Source organism: Rosa chinensis, chromosome 2, assembly GCF_002994745.2.
Source record: "Rosa chinensis cultivar Old Blush chromosome 2, RchiOBHm-V2, whole genome shotgun sequence".
NCBI classification, from domain to species: Eukaryota; Viridiplantae; Streptophyta; class Magnoliopsida; order Rosales; family Rosaceae; genus Rosa; species Rosa chinensis.
In genome coordinates this window covers 20,860,210-20,878,589 of record NC_037089.1, presented here as the reverse complement: position 1 = coordinate 20,878,589, position 18,380 = coordinate 20,860,210, and the positions used below count along the sequence as shown (strand labels likewise).

The following is an 18,380-nucleotide window of genomic DNA, read 5'->3' as shown; positions in this document are numbered from 1 at the left end:
GATCAATTTCATCCAAAGGAAGATGACGAAAAGGTGTTGGGAGCTGAAATTCCCTATCTAAGTGCAATAGGTTCATTATTGTACTTAGCCAAATTTACTCGACCAGACATTACATTCTCAGTGAACTTGTTAGCTAGATTTAGCTTAGCGCCAACGCAGCGTCACTGGAATGGTATCAAGAACATCTTCGATACCTAAAAGGGACCATTGACTTGGGACTGTTCTTTACCTACAGAGAGACAAGAGGGACCGCATATGGGACTGCAATCCCTAAAAGAAATGTTGATGGCGAAAGCGCCACTCACTACACTGAAACACCAAATGATATTTTGGTTGGTTTTGCTGATACTGGGTACCTCTATGACCCACATAAAGGTCATTCCCAAAATGGTTATGTACTCACCATTGGGAACACGGCGATACCTTGGAGATCAACCAAGCAAACCCTTGTGGCTACCTCCTCGAACCACTCAGAGATCATTGCTCTACTTGAGATGGTTCGTGAGTGTATATGGTTAAGAGCTATCATTACACATATTCGAGGGACTAGTGGTTTGAGTTCTACCACTGAAGAGCCTACTTGCATTTATGAAGATAATGCAGCTTGCATCAAACAGATGAAGCTAAGATATATCAAGGGGATAATACAAAACACATATCGCCAAAGTTTTCCTACAATCAGCAACAACAGACCCTCCTCAAGATTCAAGTGAATCAAGTAAGGTCTGAGGAGAATGTGGCAGATTTGTTCACCAAATCACTACCTAAGGCCACAGTTAAGAAACATGTGAAAAACATAGGAATGCAAAGACTTTCCAAGCTCACTTGATTAATGTAAAGATCAGGAGGAGGTGTAGACGTCAGGGGGAGTCTAACACAAACATGTCATTCTCAAATGTAGAAGGTGCGTTGTGCTCTTTTCCTTCGACCAAAGTGTATTTTTGTCCCACAGGGTTTTTATTGTTACTTGACAAGGTTTTTAGTGAGGCAACAACTCATGCACCATTTCGTCTTTGAATTAGCACAAGGGAGAGTGTTAAAGGAAAAACATATTGCTTGCCTTCGTCAAAGCAACTGACGGAGAGGGAATCAAGGAATCAGTGATTACCATCAATCAGCATAATTATAGATCAATCAGCATTCAATGTATTTAATGTAATTAATATTTCCGTTGTAATTCTATCCTTATATAAAGGGACTATGAAATGAAATAAGTAGACCAATTCCAATCCACTTTTACTTTTACATTGAGAAGTTTAAATAAAACCACCCACAATAAATAGTCTATACTCGCTAAAAAAAAAATGTATGTAAATGACTTTCTGGGTTACGGAAAAAGTGAAATCACAGTTCTGACTAAAATTTTGGAGACTTCAAATCAATTTACGCCTAAAGAGAAGGAATTCAAAATTGGGCCGAAAAGACTACATTGCCTGTGGCTCTTTTGGTCTCAGGCCCTGAGTCATATGATAGGGTCGTAGCTGTCTTATGATGAAGGGACCAAGGGATTGATATTGGTGTATGCATTATTGGCTCCATTATACAGTATTCTGAAACCTTTGCTTGTTCTTTTCTTTTTTATTTTTTGTTCTTTTTTAAGTGCAATGAAATCTTTGCTTAGTTCTGTACAGCCAACAGCTTTCTTGAAGTCCATTCATGAAAAAGTAAGTTATATTTAAAATCAGCAAATATTTCATTTTATTCACTGAATCTGTACCTGCCCATTTAACACATTAGCAATTTAGGACTTTTTTGAAACTGCTTTTGAAAATATTACAAAAAATTACTCTGTGATTTGAAACTTATAAACACTAAAAGTGTAATAAACTGTTAGACTGTAATCAATGTCATTGACAAACAGCACATCGAAATCTTTGGTTCCCTTATTCGCTGTTAATGATTAGAACCTAGCACGAGCAATTTGTTGACAATTTTTGTTCTATCAACTTTGATCATTGCCAGACGGCCTCTAGAAACGTATGCATATAAAAATGCAGGTACATACATTTGTCATTTCGGCAGATATTGACCTTATTGTCGTTCTTCTGCAAGTGCTAAGTAGCTAAGCAGAAAATTCTCAGTAGAAAGGAGTCAAAAGAAAATGCACACGAGGACGACTACACACACGAGGACGACTGCAAAGCACAAATCACAAAGAAAATGGTTACATATAATATCTCTATGTCTGCCTAAATTTCCAGTCAAAGATAAGATTTTAATTAGGACATAGAACATGATGGGCCGAAAGCATCCCAATTAACAAAGTATGAATTATGCTACCATAAGTCAAAAATAGTCATTTCGATCGACTACTTCTTCACTTTTGAGTCCAACTCTAGCTTTCTTATTAGTCGCAGCAATAATATGCCCTAAGAATTCAGAAAGGAGGAGGAGGAAGAAGAAGACAGCTTAATATTGTACATATGTTTTTGGATAGGATTTTTTTTTGTTTTTTAATTTTTTTAATTTGATGGAATGGGATAGACCCAAGTGGGTTAGGTCAACAACCTTGGCTTTGTGTCACCCCGAATAGCATTACAGATGACCAACAAATTAAAGTTGGTCCACCTATGTTGAGGAAAACATAAAAAATTTAGGTATTTTTTTCCAGTTAACAGTGGCCTAACAATCAATCTGCATCAGCATATATTGGCTTGAAGTAAAACTTACGCTACAAAATCCAAGCTTGGTTGGATCAGCAGCATCAATCTTCGTGGCATAAAGTTACTCTACTTTTAAACTTGGATAGCAAGAAGATCAAAATGTGCGAAAGATGGATGTTGGATAGAAAAGTTGTATAAGTTGTATCATGTGATACGTTCGATCCACTAATTAAATTTTTTCATGCTAAAATTCTTTACTTAAGCAGTTCTTATCACTTCAAGAAATACCAAACACTTTTACTAACTACTACAAAAGTTTAAATACAATAATGTTCTTTGGTTTTCCTGTATATATCCCAACAAATATATACCAACAAATTGTTCAACTTATGAGAATGAAGGGGTCGAATTGGAATTTGTTAGCTCAAGCAAGATGATGAAAATAAACAACTATAGCTATAGCTGGTTTTTTTTTTTTGGTCTAAAATAGCTAGGTTTCTTAATGGACAACACATATACCAAACTAAAAATTTAGCTTGAGGTTTAACAAACGATAACATGTCATAACATCCGGACTTGTCTTGACCAGAGAATATGAGTCCTACGTGCTACAGATTAGGTTTCACATTCTGGGATAGATACCCGAACAAAGGGACACATTCGCTCAGCTCTAGGCACATTCCAGGGTACAGACTGTTTTAAAGCTGGCATGATCGAAGTGGCTTTGAACAATCTGATATGAAGTCAACATATATGGGGAAGCTGAAGCTTCAGGGAACATAAAGGTTCGACAGCTTCGAACCCAAACAACCGAGTCTTCACGGACACGCAGAGCCCTCATGTTTTTGCCTGCTGGATGATCTCTGCAACTTCCCATGCAGCAACCATATAATTAAGAAAGATTATATCTCTCTCTTAAATTAAAGAATATAAATATTAAAGCCCGATTTGATCTATATATGCTCCCTGAAAAGCAAGTTGTTGGAAGTCTAATTTGTTTATTTGACTACTTCCCTGACAATTAATGTGTGCAATTTAATTACTATCCCAACTATTATGGCTTTGAGATTAGAGCAGATCTGTCAGGTTCCAAGTTGTTCAGGTGAGGTCCGTTCTGGCCACCTCCAGAAAATTTTAATCCACAGCCTTAAAGCTTTTCATACTGGCCGGTTAGACAAAGGACACACTACATCTTATATAAGTATAGATTTTTATTTATAATATTAGAGAATGGAGATTTGAATTTGGGGTACGTCATCTCAAGACTAGATTGTGATGAAAACTAACTTTTTCTATAATTTCGTGTTTTTGTTTCTTTTCGTAGCTTTTTATTTTCAATCTTGCTTGACGATACCAGTATTTCAAAACTAGACATTCTCAGGTTTCAAATGAAACCAGCCTTGCTTTTTTAGAGTTCGTACAAAGGATTTATGCCGTCACAAAGTTAGCTCTATTCATTAACATTTATGTTGCATAGGCAACTTTGTTATTTCATTTGTATTTCAAATCCGATTCGGACTGCAACTTTTCTTTATTAGGGAAAATCGTCCGTACGGTATCTGACGTTTGACCCATTCTAAACTTCAGTACCTCACATTGAGAAAATATCAGAACGGTACCTGACGTTTTGACCCCGACCAAAGATCGGTACCTGGAGCCGTTAGCTCCGTTACAAAAACTGACAGATAGCATGTTTTGATCATTAAATGACCAATTTACCCTTTATTTTTCTGTTTTTCTTAGTTTTCTTCATATAATAATAAATAAAGCAAAAGCAATTTTTTTTTTCACTGAAATTTTTGCCTTTTGCTTTCATAGTGATCATCATCTCTCTTCACTTAGAGTAAGCTCCAAAACTGGTTCTCAATGGCCTCTGTAGCTTTCTTCACTCCACCGGCTCTGAAACTGGTCACCGGAAATGGGTCTTCTCAGAATCAGAGTTCTTGCTCGGAATTCTCAAATGGGTACCCTTCCTTTTCTTCTTCTTGTAAACTATTTAAGACTGATCAGAAGCTCCGATCCAGCGGAGCAAGCTGGTCAGGACTATCCATAAGGTCATCAGCCTCCGAGTCGCTACCAAAATCGCTTCCAACAATGGCATTTGCAAGCTCAAGCCCAATGCCAAACGTGGACGAGCTGAAAGCCATTTTAGAGCTCAAATGCAGCTTCTTGAAGAAAGAGCTCGATCTCTCGCCGCAATTGACCCTAATGCTGGCGGAGATTCAAGAACAACATGGCCTAATGAAGACATACGAGATCACGATCAAGGAGCCCGAAGCTCACCGCAAAGGTTTAGGCATTTCCACACTCAAATCCGAACTCCAAGAGGTACCTAATTCATGAGAAGCATGCTGAAGAGGTGGGGAGTGTGAAGAAGAAAATTGAAGCTTTTCTAGTGGAGAAGAGAGTCAGGAAATGGAGAATTGGAGATTGAGGATATGTGGATTTGGTTTTCTGGAGGATTTGGTTTCAGTGAAGCAAGAGTCGAAAGTGGAGATTAATTTGAATGACAATGATGAGGAAGAGGATGGTAGTGGGGATGTGAAAATGGATGATGTTCAGGGAGGAATTGCGTACTCTCTGTCTCTCTGTCTCTCTCTCTCTATCTCTCTCAAACCCATAAACCTCCCAACCTTGACAACACCTAGTTCATTCTTCAAGCTGTTGTCTCTCTCTCTCTCTCTCTCTCTCTCTCTCTCTCTCTCTCTCTCTCTCACAAACCCATAAACCTCCCAACCTCGACAACACCCAGTTCATTCTTCAAGCTGTTGTCTTTCATTGGCGGTAAGGATTCTGGGTGCATGTTGATGATGCAAGAATTTTCTTTTCGATGAAATTATCCTATGTCTACATTTGAACCGGAAATTTTATTGATTTGATGCTAGCTAAACCAATCAAGATTGAATAATTTTTTTTCTTTCTTTTTGATCAGTTATGGGTATTTGTATTTGAATATGATTAGAATGTATAGCAATTTTGGGTGATGATTCAGACTTGTTATTATGTGTAGGTAAATATCAAGCATCGTGGTAAAGATGGAAACCATGGTGTTTCTGGGTTTTAATGGGGACGCGAGAGAGAGAGAGAGAGAGAGAGTATGAATTAGATTAAAAAATAGGGAAATGGACCAGACTAGGGTAACAGGATAGGGTTAGGGGTTAGGGGTTTAGTTTAGGTGAATAGACCAGACTACCCTTCAAAATTTGAATTTAGAAACGCTCCGTAACGGAGCTAACGGTCCCAGGTACCCATCTTCGGTCGGGGTCAAAATGTCAGGTACTGTTCTGATATTTTCTGAACGTGAGGTACTGAAGTTTAGAATGGACCAAACGTCAGGTACCGTACGGACGATTTTCCCTCTTTAGTATGCTTCTTTTCTATACAAGTCATACCTTATTAGGGTTCTCCCTCTTCATAAGAAATGACCTTATTCTCTCTAGCAACATTGGTTCTAGACCCTAACGCCATTTACTGATGTCGGCGACAGATACGGCGGTTCCAACTGCCTTCCAAATCCAAAACCTATAGGTCCAGTCCTCTTCCTCCCATCTGATGCCTTTGCAGGAGATAGTCATAATCCTCCTTATTTGTCAATTGTGGCACTGCCCTCTTGGAAGCCCAATTTTCTGCTCAATAGTGACCTGAAATCGTGGTGGTGGTCTAATGGGTGGTGGCCTGATTGGAGGCAGCCCGATTTCCAGAAGTCTCGACATGATGGCGGGGTCCAGGGATATGGTGGTAGAGGTAATGTGATCTCCTTGTGACTTCAACGACGTTGGTGCCATCATATAAGGCGCAGACGGGTAGCAGAATAAGACTGAAGTTGCTGGCAGGAATGATGTACGGCGGGATTCGACCAGAGTTGAAAAAGATAACTTGCTCGATCTGGGTGTTCCGAGCCCAGTTCTTGATGGTTCACATGATGGTTGCCTGGTGGTGGCCCCAAGTGGCTGGTATGGTCGTGGCTGTGGTCCAAGGGGTCGTGCCACTGGTGGGATACTTCCCTATGACAACGAGGTAGGAAACTATGGCAGGCATGCTGTTGCCTGTGGGATATTGGGTTTGGACCTAATTGGGCTAGGTCAAACTATTGGGCTTATGCTTATGGCTCTTGGAAATGGGCTCAATGCTGTGGGCCAAAAAAGATAGATGAAGGAAGATAGTAATAGGCTTGGGCTCGTTAATAGAAGCATTCGAGTCCATTCGGGTCTTCAAAAGTTTGGATAATTGTGGGGCTCGCTTCACTCTGCTGTTAGGCCCAATCTCTCTATGGATCGGGAAGCAATTGTGCCCCACAAAACCTCCTAGCCCTAGCTTGAAGGGCGAGGAAAAAATATAGATAGGTGTTGTAGGGGCCTATTTACTATGTCTTGCTATTTTCCATAGTTTATACTTTATAGTCTCGCTTTTAATAAGTGAGCGGTTAGTTCGAATATAGGTGGTCTGTTTCTATGTATCACATTAGTTCTCTTACTACAACTTCTTGATATGTTTAGTCGAAAACAGCAAAATGATATGTAATGACCATCTTGGCATGAGTTAATGAAATCTTCATTTCTTTAAAAAAAATAATACGAGTCATAACTTTAATTCAAAAATAACAACAACAACAACAACAAAAAAAAAAAAAATAATAATAATAAGAATAATAATAAGAATAACAATAAGAATAACAACAATAATAATAACAATAATAATAACAATAAGAATAACAACAATAATAATAACAATAATAAGAACAATAATAATAATAACAATAATAATAATAATAATAATGTGAGTTGGGGTGTGATAAAGTGCTATACAAATGTTGCTTATAATAATGTGAGTTGGGGTGTAATAAGGTGCTATACAAATGAAGGATCCTTTTTGGTTTTAAATTATGAGTGTTTAATCCTAGAACCTCTAAATCTTTTTTCTTTTTTTTTTAAAAAAAACTCTACCAAGCGAGTGAAATTTATTAAAGAAAATAAGGTTACAAAGAGAAAGGAGATAGGGTAGGCATAAGAAACGCCGCTAACCTCCTATCTAAAGAATACAAATTAACGAAATCAAAAATTAGGAAGACCTAAACGGTCCCTATTACAATGACTCATCATAAAATCTAGAGTTGAATCCCACCAAGTAAAGCCATCTGATGAAGCACCATAGTTGGCAAGGGCATCAGCAGCTTGATTGCCTTCACGAAAGATATGGCTAGATTTGAAATGCATTTGAGAGATACGATGCAAGCAATTGCTCCACCGCACAGGAAGCCTCCAAGGCACCAGATGAGGAAAACGTAAAAAAATAAGTATAAGGGAAGAATCCACCTCTAACCATACATACTTCCAATCTCTAACCCAAACAAGTTCGATAGCCTTAATGACCGCCTTGACCTCTGCAGCCACAGAACTAGGGATATCAAGAGTAGAAGAGAAAGCACCTATAACAAAGCCTTTGTAGTCTCTATAAACACCACCATAGCCAGCCTGGTTGGAGTCCACTTTCCATGCACCGTTAGTATGAACTTTGACCCTACCAAAAGGGGGGGGGTTAACCAGTTTACTTCAATAATTCGAGGCGCCCGACGTGGTTTGCATATGGCACCCATTCTCTTTTAACGACACAAAACTCCTGCACATTATTGAACATGCAACCCGAAGACAACCAACTTAAGGCTGCAAAATTACTAGAAATTAACCGACAAGCTTGTGACACACTAACTTCAATACCCTCATATTGAGCTCGGTTTCTGACCCCTAAATCTAATTATATTATGATTTTAACGGGCAACAGTCCGGGTAAAATAAAATGATGATTCTGAAACAAAAATTAATAAATTGTACTAGATAAAAATTAGAGAGCATCACAACATTATAAGTAGTCCTAAAAACTAAATATAATCACATAATTGGTGTGAAAGAAGGGGGACCCTAAACTAGTAACTCAACTGTGAATGCACATTGTCCCGGCTGGATGTGACGAAGTCACTGTACAACAACGTTGTCTATCATTTTCTGATACTGTGGAAAGAGGGTTCTCAGTGCCACCACATAAAAAGTTACATGCATCGGTAATCAGAAGGTCATACAACTCAAAAAAAATTAAGACATAATATTATTTTCGGTCATTACCTATACATTTGATCTTTTCTATTCAAGGAAGGAAAAGAAGAAAACGAAAGACAGAAAAAGAATTGAGGAAAAAAGTGGCTATTGTTCTCAAATTGACCCCAATCAAACTTTTGCCATTCTTACTCCTGGCTTAAATTGTGCCACCTCTTTCCCATTCCAAGGTGCATGCAACCTTCCAATCCCAGTCTCTTCCAATTGCCTCAAATCCAAGCAATGAATCTGACCGAGTCCCAAAAACTTCCTCAAACATCACATTCATTGCTTACCGATCCAGGAAAAAAGAGTAAAGGCTCTTGCCGTTGATTCCTATTCCCACGCCACTAAAATTTAGAACATGTCCCTTCCATTCTCCCTCCAAATTCAAAAAGATCAATTTCACCATCTTGTGGAAAAAAAAAATGCATTGGCCCCACAGATTCTTTCTTTACTATAACAATACAACATCACCCATCAACGTTATCAATTATTTTCTCTTTATACTATTTTTCAAAACCTTATCAGTGCTGGCCTTCTTCTTCTTTAAACACTTGTAAGTCCCACCAGGTCTACTCTCCTCGAAAAAATCCAAATCGAATCACGTTTCTTTTTGCTAACCAAAGCAATAATTTTGCTCCATAACTATTAGTAAAACCCTTCTGTTTCTGATCTGCAACTAAATCCCAAAACCAAAGAAAAGCCATTTAAGCACCTTCCATGTGAGCCTTTTTGAAAATTGAAACTTCCTCAGCCTCCATCAACAGACAACCCTCGTTCTTGTTTTCCTCCTACTTATTTGGTCATCTTAAACCCTTCAAAAATGTCCCTTCACTCTCTCTGATCACACCTTTTGTGTCTCTGTTACTAGAAAATGATGACGCTTTTAGCTCCAAAACCGCTGCTGATTCTCTGTACTCTATCATTTTACTTCTCCTACGTTATGGCCTTTTCGGCCGGAGACACTCAGATCCTGCTCCGGGTAAAAACCCAACTCGACGACCCCGATGGAAACCTCAACGACTGGGTTTCTGGCAGCAATCAGAGTCCATGCAATTGGTCAGGAATCACTTGTGAGCAGAAAAATTTCTCCATTGTTTCAATAGACATGTCCAGGTTTGGTGTTTACGGCGGATTTCCAGCTGAGTTGTGCCGGATTCGGACCCTTCAGAACCTCACTTTGAACTTCAACTCCATCAACGGTACACTCTCCACTAAGCTCCTGTCTCTCTGCTCACACCTTCAAGCTTTGGAGCTCGAGGAGAACGACATCGTCGGAGAATTGCCGGAATTTCCACCCGAGTTTACTGGTTTACGAGTCTTGAATCTCAAAATGAACAACTTTACTGGAGATATCCCGGCGAGTTTCGGGCGGTTTCCGCAACTGAGAGTGCTGAAGCTTGCCGGGAACTTGCTCACCGGTCCGTTTCCAAAGTTCTTGACCAACCTGAGTGAGTTGACTCGTTTGGATATTGCTTACAATCCAACAATGAAGCCTAGTTTGCTCCCTCCAGAAATCGGAAACTTAACCAATCTCCAGGAGCTGGTTATCTTCAACATCAATCTAACAGGCAATATTCCGGACTCCATCGGAAACCTGGTCTCGCTCAGAAACCTGGACTTGTCCCAGAATTCGTTATCCGGGACAATTCCAGAGAGCATTGGAAGGTTGAGAAGTGCACAACAAATAGAGCTCTATTTGAACCGATTGTACGGCGAATTGCCGGACAGTATTGCAAACTTGACGTCTCTGCAGAACTTGGATTTGTCACAGAACGGATTCACAGGCAAATTCTCTGAAAGAATAGCCGGAATTCGTTTCATTTCTCTGCGACTGGCCGATAACCTTTTAGAGGGCTCTGTTCCGGATATCGTAGCCAACAGTCCTGATCTGGTTCAGTTGCATCTCTTCAATAACAGCTTTTCCGGTTCACTCCCGGAAAATCTAGGCCGAAATTCAGCTCTGCAAGATTTAGATGTCTCAACCAATAAATTCACCGGCGAGCTGCCTCAGCATCTCTGCTACGGTAAAAATCTCAGCAGTCTGGTTATATTCTGGAACCAATTCTCTGGAAATTTACCGGATACACTAAGCGAGTGTCAATCCCTGAACTATGTTCGAATTGAACAGAATGAACTCTCCGGTCAAGTGTCGGACAAGTTTTGGGGTCTGCCTCTGCTTATACATCTTCGAATGCATAACAACAGACTCAGCGGACCGGTTTCGTCTTCTATTTCCTTTGCTAATGGTCTCGAAGCCCTTACGATCTCTGGCAACGTCTTCTCCGGCCAGCTTCCACCGCAGATTTGCAAGTTGTCCGCGCTGGTAGAGCTGGACGTGAGCGACAATCAGTTTTCCGGTGAAGTTCCGTCTTGTATGACAGAGCTGAAGAATCTTCAGAAGCTTAGGATGCAGCAGAATTTGTTCACCGGTGAGATTCCAAGACATTTGAGTTCATGGACCCAGTTAACCGAGTTGAACCTATCCAAAAACCGATTCTCAGGTCCAATTCCTCCAGAGCTGGGTGACTTACCGGTGCTGAATTACTTGGACCTCTCTGATAACTCACTCACCGGTGAGATTCCGGTGGATTTGACCAAGCTCAAGCTCGGCCAGTTCAATCTCTCAGACAACAAACTGTACGGTGAGATACCAACTGGGCTGGACTACGAGCTCTTCGCACCGGGTCTACTGGGCAACCCGGGTCTATGCAGTTCGAATTTAAAGCAGGTTCATCCATGTCAGAGAACCAAATCCCCTACTCTTTTATTGGCTGTTATTCTCTCCATTTGCGTTGCACTGCTGGTTGGATCTGTTCTTTGGTATCTGAAAATTAGAGCACAAGTTTTTGGCGGTAAAGCCAAACGGCTTTACAGTGTGACCTCTTTTCAACGGGTCGGGTTCAATGAAGACGATGTGTTTCCCTCGTTAACCAATGAGAATCTGATTGCAACGGGCGGGTCGGGTCATGTTTACAGAGTGAAGTTGAAGTCGGGCCAAGTTTTGGCGGTTAAGAAGCTATGGGGTGGAAGTAGCAGGAAGCCGGAAAGTGAGTTGGTCTTTAGATCCGAGGTGGAGACGCTGGGTCGGATCCGGCATGGCAATATTGTAAAATTGGTGTTCTGTTGCAGTGGGGAGGATTGTAGGATATTGGCCTATGAGTACATGGTGAATGGGAGCTTGGGTGATGCTTTGCATGGAGAGAAGCTTGGGCCTTTGGTGGACTGGGCCGCGAGGTTCAACGTTGCTTTGGGCTCGGCCCACGGGCTGGCCTATCTTCATCACGACTGTGTTCCGGCCATCGTGCACCGGGATGTGAAGAGTAACAACATATTGCTCGACGAGGAGTGGACACCGCGTGTGGCCGATTTCGGGCTCGCCAAGACGTTGGAGCGTGACGTGGCATCCGGACATGGTGCCATGTCACAGATAGCTGGATCCTACGGCTATATTGCGCCAGGTACATTCAGTTTTTGAATCCTAACCTTTAAATCGTTTTTTTGTCTTGTTATGACTAGCAATAGATTATGTGGACACTTTGTGATTAACATTCAAAAAACTTAGAAACACATGAAGGACTTGGCTCAATCTCATGTCTTGATTAGTGTCTGGTCTTATTTGTGGACTTGTATGCATTATGGATGTCAATTTGTGTCCAATATACTGTTGATACATGTGGCTACATCTTTAGAAGCAACAAATGCTCTCTTCCGACATCTTTCACTGTCGTACTGTCATGGTGGGTGACCTACCTCATAGTCAATTCAACCGTTTCTGTTGATTATGTAGTACTAGTTGGCGTCCATGATTGGATAATTTCTCCACTTGGATTTATTATTATTAGGGTGTAATGCTTTCTCCCAATAGGATCATGCCATTGTTTCTACTTTGCTGTCGTGAATAGTGACTGTTTTTAAGCACATTCATGAAAAAATTTCACAAATGATCACTCAATTATGACTCATTCGATACTTTGGTAACTCAAGTTTCAAATATATTACTTTGGTTACTCAACTATTATACTGTCAATCACTTAAGTCACTTTGTTAATTTTTTTCATTAAAAACAAATTATAAAAAATATTTTTTGGGTGACTTAAGTAATTGACAGTGTAATAATTGAGTGACCAAAGTGATATATTTGAAACTTCAGTGACCAAAGTGTTGAATGAGTCATAGTTGAGTGACAATTTATGGAATTCTCCCTAGATTTATTAGGGTGTAATGTTTTCTCTCAGTAGGATCATGACATTGTCCCTACTTTGCTGTCATGAATAGTTACTGTTTTTAAATATTGATATTGATAATTGATTGTTTTCTGAATGCATTGTGAAATAATTGTTAGTTGACGTATGTTCGATCGTTTTTTTATACATATATCTTAATACATTACATTTATCATAATTAAGTTGTTGATCATATGTATGTGTGGATGATAAACCTTCAAATATGTAGCACAAGATTCCCTCCAACTTACTAGTTTGATTTCTCATCATGGGGAAAAAGTGATTATGTGATCTGTGGTATTGCATATAGACCAAGTAACTCATACTTCTGTAATCTATTGCAGAATATGCATACACACTAAAAGTTACTGAGAAGAGCGACGTCTACAGCTTCGGTGTGGTGTTACTGGAACTGATCACCGGTAAGAGGCCGAATGACTTATCCTTTGGGGAGAACAAGGACATAGTGAAGTGGGTTACTGAGGCTGCGTTGTCTTCTACTTCCTCTTGTGATGGGGACGGTGAAAATGCAGAAGGTTGTGGGATTGATCTTAGCCAGATTGTTGACCCAAGAATGAACCCAACTACAATGGATTTTGAAGAGATTGAGAATGTTTTGAATGTGGCTCTTCTTTGCACCTCTGCGTTTCCAATTAACAGGCCATCCATGAGAAGAGTGGTCGAATTGCTGAAAGATCAGAAACCAGCTAGTCAAAAATGATGAACCAAATTAAACCTCTGTGGGAACTCTACGCCAGTCATTTTTGCTAGTTTTTTTTACTACGAGTAGCTTTGTGGTGCAAAATTTAATCACCTGGCTTAGGTTATTGGGGCTTTTCTTAGTTATAAAGTAAGAACAAAGTACGTAAGTTTTACTTAATAATGTCGTTTATTTCTCACTGTTATTTGAAGGCAAGCGCACAAGTGTTTGTTTATGAATCAAGGATAGTAAACTGAACTAAAATATGCGACTTAGTTTCTCATTCACTTCCTCTACTCCTTTTTCTTGGTTGATTCGGATCCAATTGTTGTTTTTTTCTACCTCAATTCATCTTTGCTCACCATTCCGCGTATTCTACTTTCATTAAGTAGAGGTTGAGGTTCTTCATCAACTGCCATGGCTGATGCAGATCCTGGCTAACCAGTTGCTGATCTACCTGCTGTAGAATAGTTCTTTCTCTTCTACCTGTGACTAGTTATATCAAAGAAGTCTGTGAAATCGTTATGCAACTGTTAAAAACAAGCTATTGCACTTTCAAAATCTGTTTCTTACATGAAGAGAATGGAGTTGGGACAGAAAAAGCTGGAATATTATGCCAATCTTGGTTACCTGCATTGAGTCCTCATCCTTCTCAATAGACGATTTTCCTTTTCCAGTATTTGCACTAGCAGAAGAAATCTTGCCCAAATGACTTTTCAGCATTTGCCTTGTCTGCATCTTTCTAGTCCCGAGCTTTGGTGGCCTTTGCTGATGTTGACAAAACTGCAGTGGAGAGTTTCACAGCCAGTGCAATGGCAGCCGACTATGGCAGTTTAGGATACTCTAAACAGAGATGGTTTTGCATGTGACAGGAACTCAAACTTGGGAACTTCAAGGTCATAGTTCAGTGCTATCAAAGTGTTGGTGAGAATGCCAAGCTTAAGAAATATACGAGGGAATACGACTACCAAAATTGGCTGAAAACAGCAAGGCCAACCAGTGCAGTGACCTTATCATGTTTTGTCTTATAGAGCAGTCTTATTGTCACATTCCTTCCACCAGCATCAAGAATTCCGGAGGAGTTGGGAAATGTTACAAAATCCAGTGACACAGTACCTAAAACACGAGAATCACTAATCTGGACCATGACCATAGCCATTGCAATGAGGGCACCTTAGCGCACAAAACAACAACATCTGAAGTCAGAGGCACTAATTAAGATATGAACTCACTCAAGCCAGTACCGGCACAAATTCCTACTGCAAGAGCAGCACCATATAGTTGTAGGATTCAGATAACAAGGAGACAATTCCAAGCGACTGCAGTTCAGCAGCGCAACTTAAAGATACAAGGAAATCATTAGACCAAAATAAAAATTAAAAGGCAGCAAAAACACCGACTTTCTTTGGGAAACAACACCAGAAAATACTGACCTGCTCAGATTACAATACAAAACCAAGGGATAGAACAGCAGTTATCCTAACATCATCAAATCACATCTGACACAGCAAAATGCAGCAGCTGCCGAATGGCTTTGTTGTTTGCTGTCCCACTGTAGGCCAATGCCAATGTATATACATACCACCATAACGCAGTATAGAGTCTTGATCTCTCATCATCTGTACGTTCTAAAAGCGTGTCTGCTTCCTCTTGTCTTCCATATATAGTCAGGGCAGTCCCAATGCCAATCCCCTGTAAAGTATATAGTGCACAGTGCATGACATGCTTCACTGAACCATAATAGCAACAAGCATTCAATTGAGAGAAACATCAATAAGCATGATGTATTTGGAAGTATTACAAAGGAAAGGAGACAAAAAAAGGCAGTTACATGAACAAAGCACAGTACTTTCAAATAAAATTGTCTGAAAGTATTAACTTTAGTTCTAAATTAATTATAGGGTTAATTATAGTTTACCCCCCTTGAGGTTTGGGGGTGTCATCATTTCCACCCCCTCTACTGAACTTTCCAATTTCAATCAGTTGTGTCCAATTTCTCCTATTCCGTCCAAATTGGACGTTAAGTCTGACCCTTGAGGGTTAAAATGGTCATTTCAACATAAAAAAATAATAATAATAAAAAAAAAAATTTAGTTTTTTTTTCCTGTTTTTTTTTTTTTTTAAAGAGTATTTTTTTTGTTTTTTTTTTTTTTTGGTCTTCAACCTATACACCACAAGTTATAATAAGTTTATAAAAACAAAAAAAATACTTTAGGTGGTTGAAAGCCGCTCGCTGGTCTATGATATTTGTGATATATTTCCGATAAAGTGAAGAATATTAGGATATATCCCCAATAAAGTGAAGAAATATTTGTAAAAAATAATTTTACACTTTATCTGTAAATAAATATCTGTATATCCCCAATAAAGTGAAGAAATATATGTGTAAAATCATTTTTGGTCTACATATTTGTGATATATCTCCAATAAATTGAAGAATTTTAGGATATATCCCCAATAAAGTGAAGAAATATTTGTATAAAATCATTTTTTACAGATATTTATTTACAGATAAAGTGTAAAATTATTTTTTACAGATATTTCTTCACTTTATTGGGGATATATCCTAAATTCTTCACTTTATCGGAGATATATCACAAATATCGTAGACCAACGAGCGGCTTTCAACCACCTAGAGTATTTTTTTTGTTTTTATAAAACTATTATAACTTGTGGTGTATAGGTTGAAGACCAAAAAAAAAAAAAAAAAAAAACTCTCTTAAAAAAAAATAAACTAAAAAACAGAAGAAAAAAAATTTATTTTATTTTTATTTTTTAATTATTTTTTTATGTTGAAATGACCAATTTAGCCCTCAAGGGTCAGACTTAATTGGACGGAATAGGAGAAATCGGACACGGCTGATTGAAATTGGAAAGTTTAGGGAGTAAAAAGTCAAAATTAAAAGTAGAGGGAGGGAAATGATGACACCCATAAACTCCAGGGGGATAAACTGTAATTAACCATTAATTATATTACCTTCTTACTTTAACATCAAGATTTAACTCTATTACATCAAGCAATCAATAAAAAAGATACAACAATAAATAAAGAGATAACACCTCTAAAATTTATAACAGAACTCTCCAATTTAAGAATCATAATCTTTGAGATCCGGCATATATGTGCACCCATAAACCAGAACGCCTCAGACAATTTTGATTAACAATACAATCATGGAGCAATCAGAAATGATTAGGCACCACATAGGTTGTTGGAACAAAGTACTCTAAAATCTTTAATAAACATAACAATAAAATATCAACCAAGAACAGCCAAAATTATATCAAAGCATATGCTCAACGTGTCTACCTAATTATTCACAGTCTTGTCTTCTGCCTCCACGTATAACAATTATGTGACAAGTATTACAAACAAGCTTTTTCTTTCACATTAGACAAACTCAACTGGAACCCCAGAAGACCATATCAAAACAGCAGCACTCTAAATGCTCCTCCTCTTTTGATTAATAAAACCTTTATGTTACGATTTTCTTGAAAATATCTGTGAAAGACGAATAAACTACAATGTGTAACTGTAGAGGCATAACAAAGCTATCTATACCTCATTGCTCTAAAGCAAGAACGTAACAAAAAATAATACATATCAGCAGCTAAAGAGTATTTGTGTTTATTACTGTATCACTGAAGTGTGTAACAATATCCTCGATTGGAGTCATTGGACAGCATAAATGTCATTTAAACAATTCAAGCAACAATATGATCAAAGAAGAAGGTACCCTGTCTCATGTGTCAAAAACATACATGCCATTGTATCAAAAACATGAATGCTATCGTATCATATGAGCAAATGAGCAAAGTCTTACCTCATATCTGTATTCTCTGAGATTAACATACCGATGAGAGACATTGATACAATAGTTCCTCGAACACAATCACTAGTTATGATTACTTCCTCAATTTTATCCAGTCTTTGACATTCAATTGCCTTTTCCATAGCTTGTTGGTATTTGCCATCTATGATACACCTGAAAGGGAAATATGGTAATCAAGCTGAAGAAAGAAATATTGTTTTTTGAAAGCATTTAAGCTTGCATACTTATTCAGCATTCTCTCCACAATTGCCTCCAATCTAGGATCCACATTTGCTGCTTCAGCATTTGATTCTGCTGCCTTAGACTTAAGACTGGTATACTCATCTATATCTTATTTAATTAGCAGAAGAGAGGAGCAAAGAACAATACATGTCTACAGTCATCAGGTTATGCTCTCTCAATTTCCATATAACTAGTACACTTCTCACAATACCATATCAGAAATTATGTTATTAGTAATGACAAAAAGGCAAATCCTCAGTCACAGGTAATGCCTAAGAGTGATCATACAGTGTCCTTTGTATTACTGTAATAACATGAGAACGTTCTTACCAAGAAGAGTATGAATGTAATCAGAATCCTCTACACATCAAATAAGGATCCAGCTCCAAGGGCGTAGGACAGTGAATCATTAAGTTTACCAAAATAGTAGAAACCCTGGGGGTGACGGAAAACATCAGCCATGTTAAGAAAAGATCAAAGTAGTTAAACTTACATAGTCAAGAAGAAGGTAGGAAATCTACATCCATCAATATAAAAAATAAAAAATAAATAAAAAAAAGACAGAGCCTTACCCTTTAAAATTAGTATTAAGATCTTATTTATGAAAACTAGTAATTACCGATAAATTAGTAGGTGAACATGACTGTAGATATCTATATTGATCAATAATAAAATTTCAATTGATTTTGTTTTAGGAAAACTAAAAT

The 18,380-nt window shown here is 38.5% G+C and overlaps 1 protein-coding gene and 1 pseudogene across 1 annotated transcript; one reads left to right on the top strand and one right to left on the bottom strand.

Annotated features, from left to right (window-relative positions):
- The first annotated feature begins 9,224 nt into the window (after window positions 1-9,224).
- LOC112186692 (LRR receptor-like serine/threonine-protein kinase HSL2) lies at window positions 9,225-13,914 on the top strand. The gene is made up of 2 exons (XM_024325194.2): window positions 9,225-12,153; window positions 13,263-13,914. Exons 1-2 carry the CDS (start codon window positions 9,567-9,569, stop codon window positions 13,637-13,639), a joined length of 2,964 nt encoding a protein of 987 aa, XP_024180962.1. The 5' UTR covers window positions 9,225-9,566; the 3' UTR covers window positions 13,640-13,914.
- Window positions 13,915-14,100: 186 nt separating this feature from the next.
- LOC112183882 lies at window positions 14,101-18,135 on the bottom strand (annotated as a pseudogene).
- Window positions 18,136-18,380: the final 245 nt, after the last annotated feature.